This window comes from Leguminivora glycinivorella, chromosome 6 (genome assembly GCF_023078275.1).
Source record: "Leguminivora glycinivorella isolate SPB_JAAS2020 chromosome 6, LegGlyc_1.1, whole genome shotgun sequence".
NCBI lineage: Eukaryota > Metazoa > Arthropoda > Insecta > Lepidoptera > Tortricidae > Leguminivora > Leguminivora glycinivorella.
This window is the reverse complement of record NC_062976.1, coordinates 10,318,135-10,333,045: the sequence shown is the minus strand read 5'-3', so window position 1 is coordinate 10,333,045 and position 14,911 is coordinate 10,318,135. Positions and strand designations below refer to the sequence as shown.

Below are 14,911 nucleotides of genomic sequence, written 5' to 3'. Positions count from 1 at the left end.
CGTAATATACGTAATTACGTGCAATGTGCATAAAATGTTAGCGTGAGCATTTACCCGTATAGTTTATTGATAGTTTTCCATAAAAAAAAATAATGAGCATACAACTTCATTTTACACAACGTATCCATACAATATTATAAATGTGAAAGTGTGTGTGTGTGTGTCTGTTTGTTAGTCCGTCTTTCACGGCAAAACGGAGCGACGAATTGAAGTGATTTTTTTTAAGTGGAGGTAGTTGAAAGGACGAAGAGTTACATAGGCTACTTTGTCTTTTTCTAATCCCCCACTTTCCTAAAATGGGGGATGGAAGTTTGTATGGAGCATTCCGCAATTTTAGAATTTAACGCGAGCGAAGCCGCGGGCAAAAGCTATTAGTGTATAAAATTGGGCGCGTACTGGCGAGCCATCATAGAAATATTTACGCATTATAGTGAATATTTTGACGTCAATACTTTGGCAATTTACATACATTGATTTCAATGGGTTGGGGCGTGGTTGGGGAGTCGCTTTTGCGATTCATCAAGGCACTAGACAGTGACATTGTCCTAGTCAAGGCTGGAGGCAGCGGTCGCAATTCGAAGGTTGACTGTACAAGGTTACTATACTTATTTAATATTATATGTCGATAAATACTAAGCAAAATAGCGGCTGTAGCATACAACTGTAGCTACTCCACCATTGTTAGTTAGAAGCAAGTTGAATCAGGTTATATCCAAAGAACCGCCTAAGTTTCAGCCGGCCACTAACAACGTATTGCCTCACAACTTCATTCCGATTCCGGGCATCGAGACGCGAACCACATTAAAATTCTACTCGCAAAATTTCAAATAAATTGGGAATCGTATTCACGTATCTATCGTCAAATCGATTTCTTCACCCCGGAGAGAAGAAAGAGGAAATTCACAAAGTAGAATATATGATTTCTCTCAACAGAAAATAATACGGTAAACTTGTAAACCTTTTGGAACACTCGTTAAAAATCTTTTATAAAATTGTCTAGGTAAAGTTTGTTAGTTTGATATATTTTATTAAATAGGATACAAAGTATGAGTTTCCCGAGTAAAGTCTACTCACTAATCTACATATAAAACGGCTACTAGGATCGGTATTTTGGTATAAAATTATAAACCGAACTATGATGCTCTCGCATGGCGGCGCAGGGCGGCAATGCGGACAATTGGGCCCTGATGTCCTTGCTGTATCAAAAGTATCATATTTCGATATTACTTTATACCCCCTAAGTAAATCTCTTTTTTTATGGTCAATTTCATGTCTGTAATGATGGAAAGAAAATACTACATATTACATTTACATATAGGTACATATCCCTAAAGGTACAAAAACAGCGATGTTAAATACGCATTGAATAATCTCCAGGAATTACCCGGTTTTTAACACCATAACCTGACCCCCGCTAGGCGTTTAAGCAGCAAATTAAAAATTAAAAGACACATGTGTCGAGATATGCCACAGCTGCTATTAAAATTCCAAACGTACCTGAGAGAAAAATTTATAAAGGAAACGAATTGAGATCGTGCAGATATTTTAAATTCCTCCATGGGGAGCCGAATCGTGCTCCTTCCGGGCCGGCACAGGCATTTTATAGCTACAATGTATCAAAAATAGTAAAAAATACATACGTAGGTAGATTGTATGAAAACGAAAGAAACTTTTTGATAGACGTATCAAATGGAGCTGTGAGTGAAAATCAATTTGGGAAAGCGAAATTGAATTTACCGCGTGGCAATATAACCGTAAATTCCAGGCGGGTCCGTAATCGCGCCCGTAACATGCGAGATGCGCAGGTATCGGGAATAGTAAAATAGTACGACTTACTCATTTGTGACGTCATAAATTGTATAGTGAGCAGTAAACGTCCTCCGATAAACCTGTAAAGAAATTGCATATTAGAATGACATTGCAAGGAAGGCATTTCAGGCACTGAAGGAAGTTTTTATAGCGTTTGTTTATTTACATTGTAAAAAGCCAATTAAAAGTTGTACAAGTCTGGGAGTACGTACCTCCTTGATATTGTGTTGGAAGAGCACGTAACGCAAGTTGGGCGAGCACTGGTACCCGCGCACATTCAGCTGCCTCTGTAGTTAAATGAAATACTTCAGTAAGATTTCTAAAGGAGATTCAGCAGGGAACTTCAAGTTTTTATTAAAGTTGTCGCAAAGTCAGTCTTTCGATCCTCGCCATCGATCTAGAGGCGATAACTCGATGCTCGTTTCAAGTTAATTATAGAAAGTTAAGCTTTTAGTTACGAAAGATCGAGTAGGTATCGGGTTATTCTCGCTTTTGCCGTTGCACGCTAGCATTAAGTCATTTATTTATGTGGTAGAGAGTTTTCGTGTGGGGAGAGCGTAGCATTTTCGGTTGGTAAAGTGGCAAGTTGCGGTCACTTGGGCTGTAGAGCGGCTTAAGCGGAGGCTTTCAGGCTATGTTCATAATAACAATATGGCCGGAGCCGAGCGCCGCTACCCGCCACGTAAATGGGATTGTGTAACAGGTAATGCGTATTCAGGACACAAAATGTTTTGTTGAGTTAAAAGCACTTACGGATAAATTGTCTTTTATATCACGTACATTGGAACAAGTTAATACTGAATACCTGTTTAACATTACAGTGCGATTTTGTTTCTGCATTGAGAGTAGCATTATCATTTAAATACCTATGTACTTAACACAAAAAACTTACTAGTGTGTGGTTGGTGACGAGGACAGACAGCGTGTTGTTGAAGGTGTCGAGCGCCAGCAGCCCGCCGTCGTCGGCCTGGTACACCAGCTGGTGGGAGTTGACCCAGGTGGTGGGCAGCCGCTCGCCCGTCAGGTCGCCACGCAGGAACTGCTCCAGCCGCATACGACGACCCGACCAGTATAATAACTCGTCCACATACCTGGAACGGAATATTTGTGAACAAATTTTATTAATGTTAGGTATTTCGGCTATATTCACACATGTTGAGAATTATTTTACGTTCGTAACTAACCCAATTTAATCATAATATCAACATAAAATCTTTTGATACGGAAATCTTGCATACAACATATGATCATAATTTTCAAGCTAAGACTGTGATAATTACCACTTATAAACTTTTGCTAAGTAATTAAGTGTAAGTAATTGAATCAGATTATGTGGCATGTCAGAAGCTAAATACTCACCCTAGTAAATAAATCGCTGTAACGATTCCTGCTATTACACAACTGATGACCATCAAAGAAAATATGATGCTTTTCCAATTGTGCCCATCTCCTGGGTATAATTCCTGAAAACAAATAAGTAGTACATGTAACGCATATCTGGCGTTAAAGAATAAAGGAGGATAAGTATTTTATTTTATTTTATTTTAGTTATTTGCTAGACAAGACCAAAATGTGATTGTGTACACGATTTAGGCAGAACAACGAATTTAGCGGGACATCGTAGCTACGAGCTACGGCGTAGCAAGAAATCTAATAATTAGATTATTATATATAAACAACAATTATTGTTGTTGTTAGTACATAGACAAACTGACACACTAACAGTGACCGCAAGCGGCTATACCTAGTGGTGCCACTTGGCATAATGTCATGCTGATAACACCCTATAGGTATTATTTAGATATTTGTTTGCAGGGGGTGTCACCTCTCTCTTTACATCCGATTGTACTGCACAGTTACCTACGAAACATGAGGTAAGTTTTTGTGCCATGATTATGGACTGGGGGAACTTAGGGTGTTACCTCTTCCTTGGCTGACTTGGGGTCGGCGACCTGTAGGGTCTCGTCGGGCGGCAAGCGCCAGGAGCCGCCGCCGCCGCCGCCGCCCGAGCGGTCCGTGTGGCCGGTGGCGTGCATGCGCCGCCCCGCGCCCCGCGCCGCGCGCGCACCCGCCACCGCGCCGCGCTACTCGACCGCGCCCGCGCCGCACCTCGCGCTCACCGCGCGCACTGCCCCTGCTCTCTGCGTCTGCCCGCTTACAGCGATACGCTCCATCACTGAAACAATACAAAATAATTTCATTAAGTTTCTTGTTTTTACTGACATGCCTACATCAATCGCTGAAATGTTTTCCAAAGATAAAAACTTTTCGTTTGATGGTAACGGAAATCGAAAATTACCATTAGGTAAGTAACACGTTTTCACAAGTGCAAGTGTAACTCGGGACGTAAGAATATTGCAAACTAGAGTGTTTGCTTACTAGTTAACTTACTCTCGTTGAGACGAATACAGGAGGCGTCAATTCTTTATACAAACGCTCTCGAATATTTCCTCCCTGGTTTTTGAAGATAGAACAATGATATTTTCAACACAGATTATTATTATTTATATCTGTGTCGGACCGTTTTGATTTTTTGATATTCCTATTTTTAAAGACGCTAGAGCCCATCAAAAATTTCCAAAAACGGCATTATTGATTATGGCGTAAAAAAAAGGTGTGGTATTCAAAATTGGTGACAATTAGCCAAAAAACTAAACGGTCCGAGACAGATTATTTCATTGTTATTCAGATTCTCAAATATTTTCGTTACGATTGATTAAGTTTTGAAGGAGGAAATAGTCGAGAGCGGAACCTCGATTTTAAGGATTTTTCGCAATATCTTTTAACAGAGTTGTTCTTAATGGACAATTTTTTTTTGATAAATTTAGTTAACAAAGCTAAGTAAAGCCTTTCCATTTTAGCATTTTCTTTCTGTAGCGTCTTCACAATATTCAACTTCTGCCCAACTTGCATATACCTTTAACCTACTAGGTAGCAAGTTTGTCAAGGCTACATGTAATACCAGAAGTATACCAGAACCAGACCACGCTACTTTTAAGAAAAACTAAAAAGATTTAATCTAAAAACTTCACATGCCCAAGCTATTGTACAAACATGTAAGCAGCAAACACTGTGAGATAATCGCTTTTTGCTTTTTTCCCGGAGCACTCAGTGCAAACCAACTTTTAACTTCTGTTACCGAAAACTGAACAAAACCGCGAAAAAAGAAGAAAACGCGAAACCGACCGTGCTGCGTGTTTTGTGCATGCATACGTGTGAGTACGTAGGTAATATTATACTTAAATAAATACTTAGCTAAAATTATGTTAAGTTTGTATAAGGGCGGTTATTTCTCGTGTTATTTAAATGTAAACGATAAAACTGCCATTTGACAAAATGCGCCGACGGAACAAGCAAAACGCAGGTTCCCGAAAACTTTGCCACTAAGCATTGAATACTCGACTACCTAACGTAGTTCTGTAACATATTCGACTCCTCTAATGTGCGGAGAAAAGGCGAACTTGTTAAACTTGAACGTTTACCGAACCGAGGATTTGTACTGGAATTGGCTTTCGTGCTCTGTATACATAAATTCTATTAGAGTTGTAGGTAAGACCTAGATAAAATTATAAATGCAACTAAAAGTTGCTATCTATTAAAATCCTCATAACAGTTAGGAACATGTTTTAAGTAGTACATAAAATAATTTGTTAATAGCGGTAGTAGACGAGAGAGCGAGTGGTGCCGAGCCGATACGATAGAGTGGCGTTGGAGCGCCGCCAACGCCGGCGCACGCCGTCACTTTATATATTCGCTCCAGGCGAACTTTACGACTCCGGAAAACTTATTCCAACTGCTCTATCCAAGCTATTTTTTAGATAGTCATTTTTATTGCAAGAATATGTAGATCGACCGGCCATAATATATCAAAAAACAGATTATAAATTTCAAATAAATAAAAGAAACAATTGGACGGCGCGGCGGTATAAATTGTCATGGCATGCCCGTAGGCTGAATGGCGACAAAAGAAAATCGAGACTATTTGGCAAGAATCCTGCTGACATTTATATTCCATTTTTAGGAGCACCCAGTAGACCAGAGAGCGTTAATTGTAGTTCGCGGCCGGGAAACGCAGCGAGAAGGCTTTTACAGATTTTTATCTGAGCCGCAAATGTTGCCTCCGTTAAAATAATTTCGAGAGGCGACCATTTGCGGTGGGCCGGGAAGTAAAGATTTAAGTGTTTAATTTACTACTGTTATTCAACTATCCAGAGTTTCAAATTACGTTTTCAATGGTTTTTCCTATAAATTATAGGTAGGTATATAGGTATCATCAAGGGGATGTACTGTATTCGTGATAAAGTATGGTATTTACTCGTATAACTGTGCTTTGGTAAAATATAAAGCTATCTTTATTGGATACATAAACAACCATGTTGTACTTAAGAATTTTGAATGATTCACGGTTAGTTTCATAAGACTTATATTGACCGGGATATAACCTGTGATTACCTTTTTGATTTTTATTGAGGACCTGATATTTCGATGCAGCTGCATGCGTCATGATCATGGGAAACACCCAGTTTATGTTGTAACCAATAAATATTGGTCATCCAGAGTTTGAAGATTAGACATAACTTGAATTATCAATATCTGCGCAGAAAGTTCCCTGAGCGGAAAAGCCAAATCAAAGATACCACAAGCTGCCTAGTTAAGTACTTATGGAACACTTCATTGTTTCAAATTAAAGGTGCCTGTAATATTGTGTCTCAAAAACTTGCACGATAGATTACTTACTCATAATAATGATTAAACTACATACTATAAAAAAATGCTTCGGGATGATTAAACTATTAACATTGTGCTTTAGAGCGTGCTTAATTTAGTTAAGCTAATATTCTAGGTTTGAGTAATTTTGAGCGCGGTTGTACAAGGCGAGAGGATGCCGGGCGTGGTCAATTAGGCATTATAGCCATGTGTCTTCCTCGTACATTCGCTCTCGGCTTTGTAGTCGTTTTACGCCGCTTTCATTGCCCGGCCGGCCGAGGGCCCCCGGGAATTAGCCACTCAGCTGCAATGCAGATAAACCAAATTTGTATGCAGCGTAAAACTACTTAAGAATTTAAAACGGGAAAATGATTGATAGGGCTCCTGATCAACCGTAGCTTGGCGAAACTTACTTAGCAGAGGAAGTTTCAAGATTTTCTCAACTTTCTTGGTGGCGGTGATTGCTTATTTTCTACTCAGAAACACTTAAAGAAAACTTACCTAAGTGTTAAGTTTTTGTTGCGTTACATTATGCTCGTTTTTGTGTGTTCGCAATAGATGGCGTCTATGTAAGAGGTGACATATAAATGCTTGCCCATTTGTTATGAATAAAGCCACTTAGTGACCATTGTTTTTATAACAGTGCTTGAAATATTGGCCCTTGTCGATGTGTTGTCAGCATAGTGGAGTGTAGTGCCCGTTGGACGCGTGCCAGGGCCTAATTCAATTTGTACAGCCTAGGGGAGGGCCCCGTTAGGGCAGTTTCACACTGCCATAGCATTTATTCGACGGGATACCTACGGACCTCATCGGCCTACCTCTACTCGTATATGTAAAAAATACACATTATACGACACCTACCCTAGGGGCACCAGCAGCGGGGCATGGCCCAAGTGATCAGAGAGAAAAAGGAACCGTCAGACTATTTTCATTTTCATTTTTCATTTATCCGTGCCGTATGCAAGAGTACCGGCCTTTTGCATCTTGACTTGACCCTTGATCCAATCACCTAACAAGAACCTCTGAAGATGTTGGTCGAGACTCTTCACTATGAGATCGTTTACTGAATATCGGGACTATGGGGACAATCAATGTAAAAGACTTTGTGAATGTCGTCGATCACAAGCTGAAGTAGACGTTGTTTATATGAAGCATCCTTGAAATCTTGAAATCGTAATGTGCAGTGTGAAAGCTCTCTTATTCGCAATTCCAGTGTTTTTATGACATACTCATAAAGATAAATTAATGACTGTTTTTAATTCATACTCTAGCCAATCAAGTTGATTGTAACATACCTAGTTAATATAATTGCTAAAATATATGTTCTATGTACGTAGCGTACCTAAATACTCAGTATTTTTTTACCTTTATATAATTAAAAAATATAATGTTAACCGTCGGTGATTCTAACAAAACGGGAGGTAAGAAATGTGCTTCCACTTGATGAAGATGAACATTTACGAGAAGTATTTTTTTAAGGATTGCTTTATGATGGACGGAAATTATATCGTCTTAATGTTCCGTTTGAAGATGCTAGTTTATTACGCAACTTCGGATGCTGCCGTTAAATTTTAAAATATGCGTTTTTATTGCTGGAATAAAATATCCATCAAAATGCAAAAGTTCATTGAGGCCGCTGTATAAATAGCGACTAGGTAAATGTTTACAGAACGATATCGACGATCACTGAAATAAATTGTTTTAATTACAATTGTCTATGTGGAATTGGAGCCTATGTGGTGATGGGTTAAGAATTTCACCACCCCCTTTCTTCCCGTGGGTGTCGTAGAAGGCGACTATGGGATATGGGTTAAATTGTGGCGTAGGCGAGAGGCTGGCAACCTGTCACTGCAATGTCACAGTTTCGTTTTCTTTCAACCCCTTATATGCCAAGGCCAAGAGTGGCACTGAAGCTTTAGTAGTTTCATGTGCTCTGCCTACCCCCTTTATGGGATACAGGCGTGATCGTATGTATGTACCTAATTCCAGATGCGTGCAGTACTTATCTAAACATAAATTGTGCCACTGAATTAATGTCACTCGTTGCTCTTGTTAGATTAGGTATTATATTTTTAGCAGTAGAGTAATTAAGTTAGCTTTGGCTTAGTGCCAATGTTTAAACAGTCTAAGGAAGCACTATATTAACAATTTACTTTATCACTTTTAATGCTTTTTAGTACGAAAGTAATAAAGTTTTACTATTCTTCCATTAACGATTAAAATCATTATGCCACAACTGCATTAAAGTCAGCATAAACTAAGATTTTGTTACTTGTATTGACGAATTATGCATTCTTAAGTGTAAGTCCGTTTTCACATTATCCTATCGGATATCGGATGTCGGAAGGATTTCAATAGAAAAAAAATCCAAGATGGCGCCTGTAATGTATGGGATATCGGTCGTATATCCGATATCGGATCGGATAATGTGAAAACGCACTAAAGCGATATAGTTTTTAGTTCTATACGAATTGAATTAACCATTCAGTGCTTAATGATGACACGTTTTCGTTTTATTTTGTCTGCAAATGCACTAGGAATAAGTACTAGGTAACGTGTAAGCGTAGCACCCGAAAATGAAACCGAATAAAACCGATGTAGGTCTGGTACTCAAAACAGATTTACATCACATCACATGGCACCGTCTCGATCGAGCACAGCTGCAATACGCCGGGTTTGCTATAAACCATTTTACTTACAACGCCGATATGAAACACCGACATGTAACTCGGAGCTCTTAGTGTAGATTTTATTCGAAATGTTTACGATGTTTTAGATTTTTGTTTAACAAAGACGTGCTTTCAAAACATTCTGTTAGGAGCACTGTTCAAAATGAGACTAATTGAAACGTTTAGGTTTCGATTATTTACTTACACTAGGGTAACTAAGCCTTTACCATGACATGACCATTAAGTTTTAGAATACGTTAGCGTAAATTACACCACGGAAAATGATATTCATTGTATGAAGACAAATTAAACAAAGTCCCCACCAAGTCCAGTCCAGTGCTTGCCAGTACCAAAATATAAATAGACTTTCCCGGACGTTTACGCTAGCGAACAACGGATTATAATTGGTTAAAAACTCAAGATAAAGGCTCTAATCGGTATCGTTTTACGCATAAAATACCGACAGTCATTAAATTCACAAAGTTATTGCGCTCGAGTCCGTTACAGCCAATTAGCGCGAGCCGCTTCATGTAGCCGTTTGGTCAAAATCAGAAATCCGTTGAAATAGAAGGGAAGTGAAAAGCGTGGTAAAATGGCGTGAAGCTTGCCGTCCGGAGTGCGGCTAAACTCTTTATTGCCCGCACGATCCCACAATTGTATCTTCACTAAGACTCTTTCAAAATGTATTCAAATTTCAGTAATATAATTGCAAATATAGACCATTTTGATGCTAGAATTTAAATAGATTTGCAGTGAATATAACCATGACATCCGATTGCAATGGATGAAATGGCAGGATAATTCATTTAACTCCAGTAATAATGCAAAAATCGTTCGAACGTTTGTGTAAATCACTATTTTCAGAATAATTTGTTCTTTTAATGGTTCTGGTGTGTTTCATTTCGTGCTTGCTTTAGTGCAAACTCTGCTAGCTTATTTAAAAAAAGCATCAAAATATACTTGAATGAATGAATGAATGAATGAATGAATGAATGAATGAATGAATGAAAGTTTATTCACAAGAACATATGGTGCGTTACAGTAGATGTTATAAAGTGTTTACATTGGAGATCCTTAATATGCTCTGCCACAGGGCATGTGAAAATTTCCATGTTCACTACATGTCAAAGCTATGTATGTGAATATGAATTGCGTACATGCAATGTCTTCCTTACAAACTAAGAATATTAGACTAAAAACACCGAATGCTTAGTGCTATATAATAAATGTTGAAAGGCATGCATGTTATCGTTACAATTATATTTAAATCATAAATTTATACTTAGTATTGAATGTCAAAGGATGTAAATTTCAAATGTTATCAACTAAAACTTATAATTAAAATATTCGTCAATCGTGTAGAAGCATGCATTACATAATATGTTTTTAAACTTGTTCTTAAACTCGGCATCGGAAAGTGTCTTAATAGCGGCGGGAATGTGATTGAAAATTCTTATACACATATAGTATGCACTTTTTCTTCTTATTTTTAGCTTACTTATTACTAAATTAATCAATCTGATCATATACGAATTTTACAATATATTAAATGTTAAATAAATTATGTGTATGGTAATATTTACCCGTCGTAAAAATTCAGTATACCCCACCCCAGCTTTTCGTCTTAAAGGAAAGGTGGTTGAGCACTTTGTTATTCTGAAGTAAGGAGCCGTCATCAAGGAATTGAGTTACTCGCTCTTTGCGGAGGGCAGTGGAGGGGCTATTACTTGAGTAGAATTGGCTGGCGGGTGAGAGGTCTCGCTTCGCGGCTAATAATTTAATTTGAGTTGGCGAGAGGCCCGCCCCGCCCGCTGCAGCTCACGGCTCGTTACGATGGAACTTTGAACCAAACTGGCCAATTATGGACACGGTGATTGGAGCTGCATTTGCGTACAGTATTTTGTTGTAAAATACCTATAGTAACCGATAAAGTAGGTCAAACAAGGTTATAAACTCACCGATAACATAATATTCTATCGACTACTTAGTCATGACTACTACATAGGCAATTAACGTAACTCGTAATTAACCATACTTCGTAAGAGGTCTAAAGACCCCCTACCGCAGTGAACGTGTTATATGAGTAGCTAGGTACTATTTTCAAAAATTATGTTTTGGTTTTGACTCTTTTCATAATGAGTATTGATAGTATGGCCAGTATGGGTATACAAAGTTACTTAAATGTATGAACTTTTAATTTGAGTAGAAACTAAACTATCAAAACATGGCCCAAATTAGATATTTTCAATGAAAACTATGGCACCCAATATCCTGTTCGAAGCCGGCGCGAACAATATGTAGTCCGCGCGGGGCCGCCTATAAATCTCGCCCAGCCTCACCTGCCGGCGACTTTGTAACGGGGATATCGCTCGCCGTAAACTTGAGCCCGCATAGGTTATGAACACGGAGAGGAACGTCTTGCGCATTTTCACGAATGTACCCTAAAGTAATGTATTGTATGGAACTTTCATATGCCTATTTAAAGTTATTGTAAGAACAACTATTAAACATACGTATGTTCCATAAAAGTATATTGATTGAATGGAAGTAACTAGTTTGGCGAAAAGTACCTAAAATTGCAAACTGCTGATAGAAAGTTAAAATTTTCCTTAAACTACGTCGAAATGATCTTCGACTTACCAATAAAAGAATAAAACATATAACCGTTATGTACTTACATATAGTTTTGTCTCGCATCGAACAAAAGCTTTGGACCTGTATACACCTGCTCCAAACAGGAAAGGAAGTGAGGTGTGACAACAAAGTTTAGCGTCATCCATTTACCGTACTTTTTAGTTAGTCTCTGAACGGGTGTCGCGGGGCTTTTGCTCCATGCATAAAGAGCAAGTTAGCCCTGGGAATAGGTAGGGATAGGTTTATTAAAAATCTCGCTTCACAGCTAAACGCCATCCTTAAACTGAAATGAGATGGTAACAAACTTCTTATAGACATTTAAGGACTTGCTTTCAACTTTAAAAATGGAAACTGCCCGACAATGCATACTAAGCAGCTTTTAGAATATTAAATAAGAATTATTTGTCTACTTTAATCATTGTTAGTTGACTTAAATATCATATCCGCCGTAAATGGCTTAGTATGCAGTAAAGGGTCAAAAATGTAATCCTACCGACTGCGCCAAGTGATTAGTATAAAACGACAAAGAAACACAATGTGACTCTAGTGGCGGTTTTTTAATAACTAAAACAGTGGTCAAGAGCAACTTGTATACCATTCCTCATAAATTCATAATTGATAGTGGTAAGTTAGGTAAATGCGCGGCCGATCGTATGATTCAACACATTGTAAAGGAACTCCGTCGACTCAAGGAACGACAAACCCATTAAAAAAAAAAATAAGTGTGTGATTTGAAATCACTAGGTCACCCAAGTTGGGAAAAATAGTTATTTGTTATACCGTGCTGCACGTTTGCGTTCGTGGCCCACAAATGGTCTCGACGGAAGATCAGCGCTGACCTTATGGTTAGCAATATGCTGAGGCGGGACCATTTCGTGGTAAACAACATTTATACTGTTTTTTTTTATAACCATTTGTTTGTATTTTTTTTTATGTGTGTTTACCATGAATAAATGCTTTGTATTGTATTATTATACAAGGGAGCAAAGTTGTATTTTAACCGAGTGTGGAATTGCAACTCGAACTAGCGAATGGATTCTAATAGGGTTGAACCACGAGCGAAGCGAGTGGTTCGAAAATAGAATCCTGAGCGAAGCGAGTAGTTCAAAAATAGAATCCTGAGCGTAGAGAGTGTTGCAATACACACGAGGTAAAATAACTTTGCATCCCGTGTGTAACTCATAACTTTTCACCTCACTAAAGCGAGGAAACACGCAATATAACCACAAAATTAATTTTTTTAAAAAACCCCCGACCGCGATATAGTGGACCGATTTTAATGAAACATGGCTGAGAACACTCCTGACTAACTCAGCTTTCAGACAAAAAAACTAAATCAAAATCGGTTCATCCGTTTGAGAGCTACAATGCCACAGACAGACACACACACACACACACAGACAGACAGACAGACAGACAGACAGACAGACAGACAAACAGACAAACAGACAGACAGACAGACAGACATACACACGGACAGACACGTCAAACTTATAACACCCCTTCGTTTTTGCGTCGGAGGTTAAAAAACAACTTGAACATAATTGCACAGAAATAAGTCAATTTGCGTTTGTAATAAATTTCCACTATGCACCCACCGACATCACAAAAGTTTCAAATTAAGAATCAAGAAGAAAAATCTATTTGGGTGCGTTCCGTTTCACGCGTTTTGAGATTGCAATGTTACTGAAGGTGCGTTCTGAATAAGTACAGTGGAAAAGTCAAAAATACAATATTTTATACGATTTCAAGTGTTTTATGGTAAAATCATGTTATAAAATTGTTTGAATTTAGTGTTTTTAGTCGGATACAATTCGATATGAAATTATTTTTACGTTCACATCACATGATTTGTTAAGACAATTTAAGCACAGAGAGAAAATTGTCCCGTCTGGGACATGCCTTTACAAGAATTTATATTTAAAAAAGTAACTAATGACACGTTCGGATTTCAAATATTCTTTGCACTCTTGTGGATAAAATGCGATTTTGCTATCTGTTTTTAAAGAATAAAAAAGTCCTTTCCGAGCTAGTGAGGTGAAAAAATATTTATAATACATTAAATAGACATTAATTATTAATTTGACACTTTAAGTTCTCGCGTTTTGTACAATTATTATTTTGGTTTAAAACGAAACGACTTGACCGTATCGTATTAAGGAAACTATTGTTTACCTGTTAGAATTTTAAGCAATATTTCGGAAACTCATTTGAATCTCTTAAACCTAAAAAACATAAGCACCCTCGAAGTGGAGCCTGGCTTGGATTACCGTCCCTCAATCCCTCTATATACAGAATAAACAGTCGGCTCCCAGACACCAGCGGTTTAGGTGCAGTATTTAAATTCAGATCCTTTGTAGCGGAGTTGATTTCATCTAAGTTATGCTAAATCCGTTCCAGGATTATTATTAGCTGGGTTCGTCTCCCTTAAATCACATGCCGCTTCCTTGTCCCTCATTTTACTCATTGTACGCCTTATTTACGAGAATACCATTGTGTGACGGTTCATGTATGTGGGTATCATATAAGTAGTTGAATCATGTATTTATTTTGGACATGAAAGATCACATCAGGGTTATTTTCTCACCCGCAATACAGCCATAGGTTCGCAATACACTGGAGCCTGAACTAAATGAATGGAGTTTTTAGCCTAACAGAATCTAGTCCACAGCTTAGCTAAGTATAACTAGGAAATAGAGAAAAAAGTAAGCAAAAGCAGCGCCCAATGTAAACTAGGAATAGCCCGAGGATACATTTCACAGTTTTATTCTCTTTTAGTGTAGATCGAGCGGATTCTTCTCTGTCCGCCCCTGGACGAACAAATACTTACTAAGAAATGCAAATGTTTAAAGTTCGATCAGCGTGAATGCCGCGCTATTTTGTCATTGGTTAGCGTAGTTAGTTCTCGTAGACATCACGTACATACGACTACGAGTATAAAGGATGGCTGCCAAAGATAAGAAAATTACTGGCCCTCGCGGCGCTAGTATGTGCGAGCAAATTTGTTTTGAGAGCGAGTTAGGAGCAGACAAGAGGTAATTTTGAGGCCGAACGCTGTTGTAGCGAAGTATACCTAAAGCCGCTGTTATGGT

The 14,911-nt window shown here is 38.3% G+C and overlaps 1 protein-coding gene across 1 annotated transcript in view; it reads right to left on the bottom strand.

Annotated features, from left to right (window-relative positions):
- The window catches only part of LOC125226998 (inactive dipeptidyl peptidase 10), a 152,773-nt gene that overhangs the window by 11,465 nt on the left and 126,397 nt on the right, over positions 1 to 14,911 (bottom strand). The window contains exons 3-7 of the mRNA XM_048131188.1: positions 3,732 to 3,985; positions 3,169 to 3,272; positions 2,702 to 2,900; positions 2,022 to 2,096; positions 1,837 to 1,889 (exon numbers count right to left, since the gene is read on the bottom strand). Of these exons, the coding sequence (XP_047987145.1) occupies positions 1,837 to 1,889; positions 2,022 to 2,096; positions 2,702 to 2,900; positions 3,169 to 3,272; positions 3,732 to 3,845 (545 nt within the window). The 5' untranslated portion in view covers positions 3,846 to 3,985. The remainder of the gene's footprint in view (positions 1 to 1,836; positions 1,890 to 2,021; positions 2,097 to 2,701; positions 2,901 to 3,168; positions 3,273 to 3,731; positions 3,986 to 14,911) is intronic.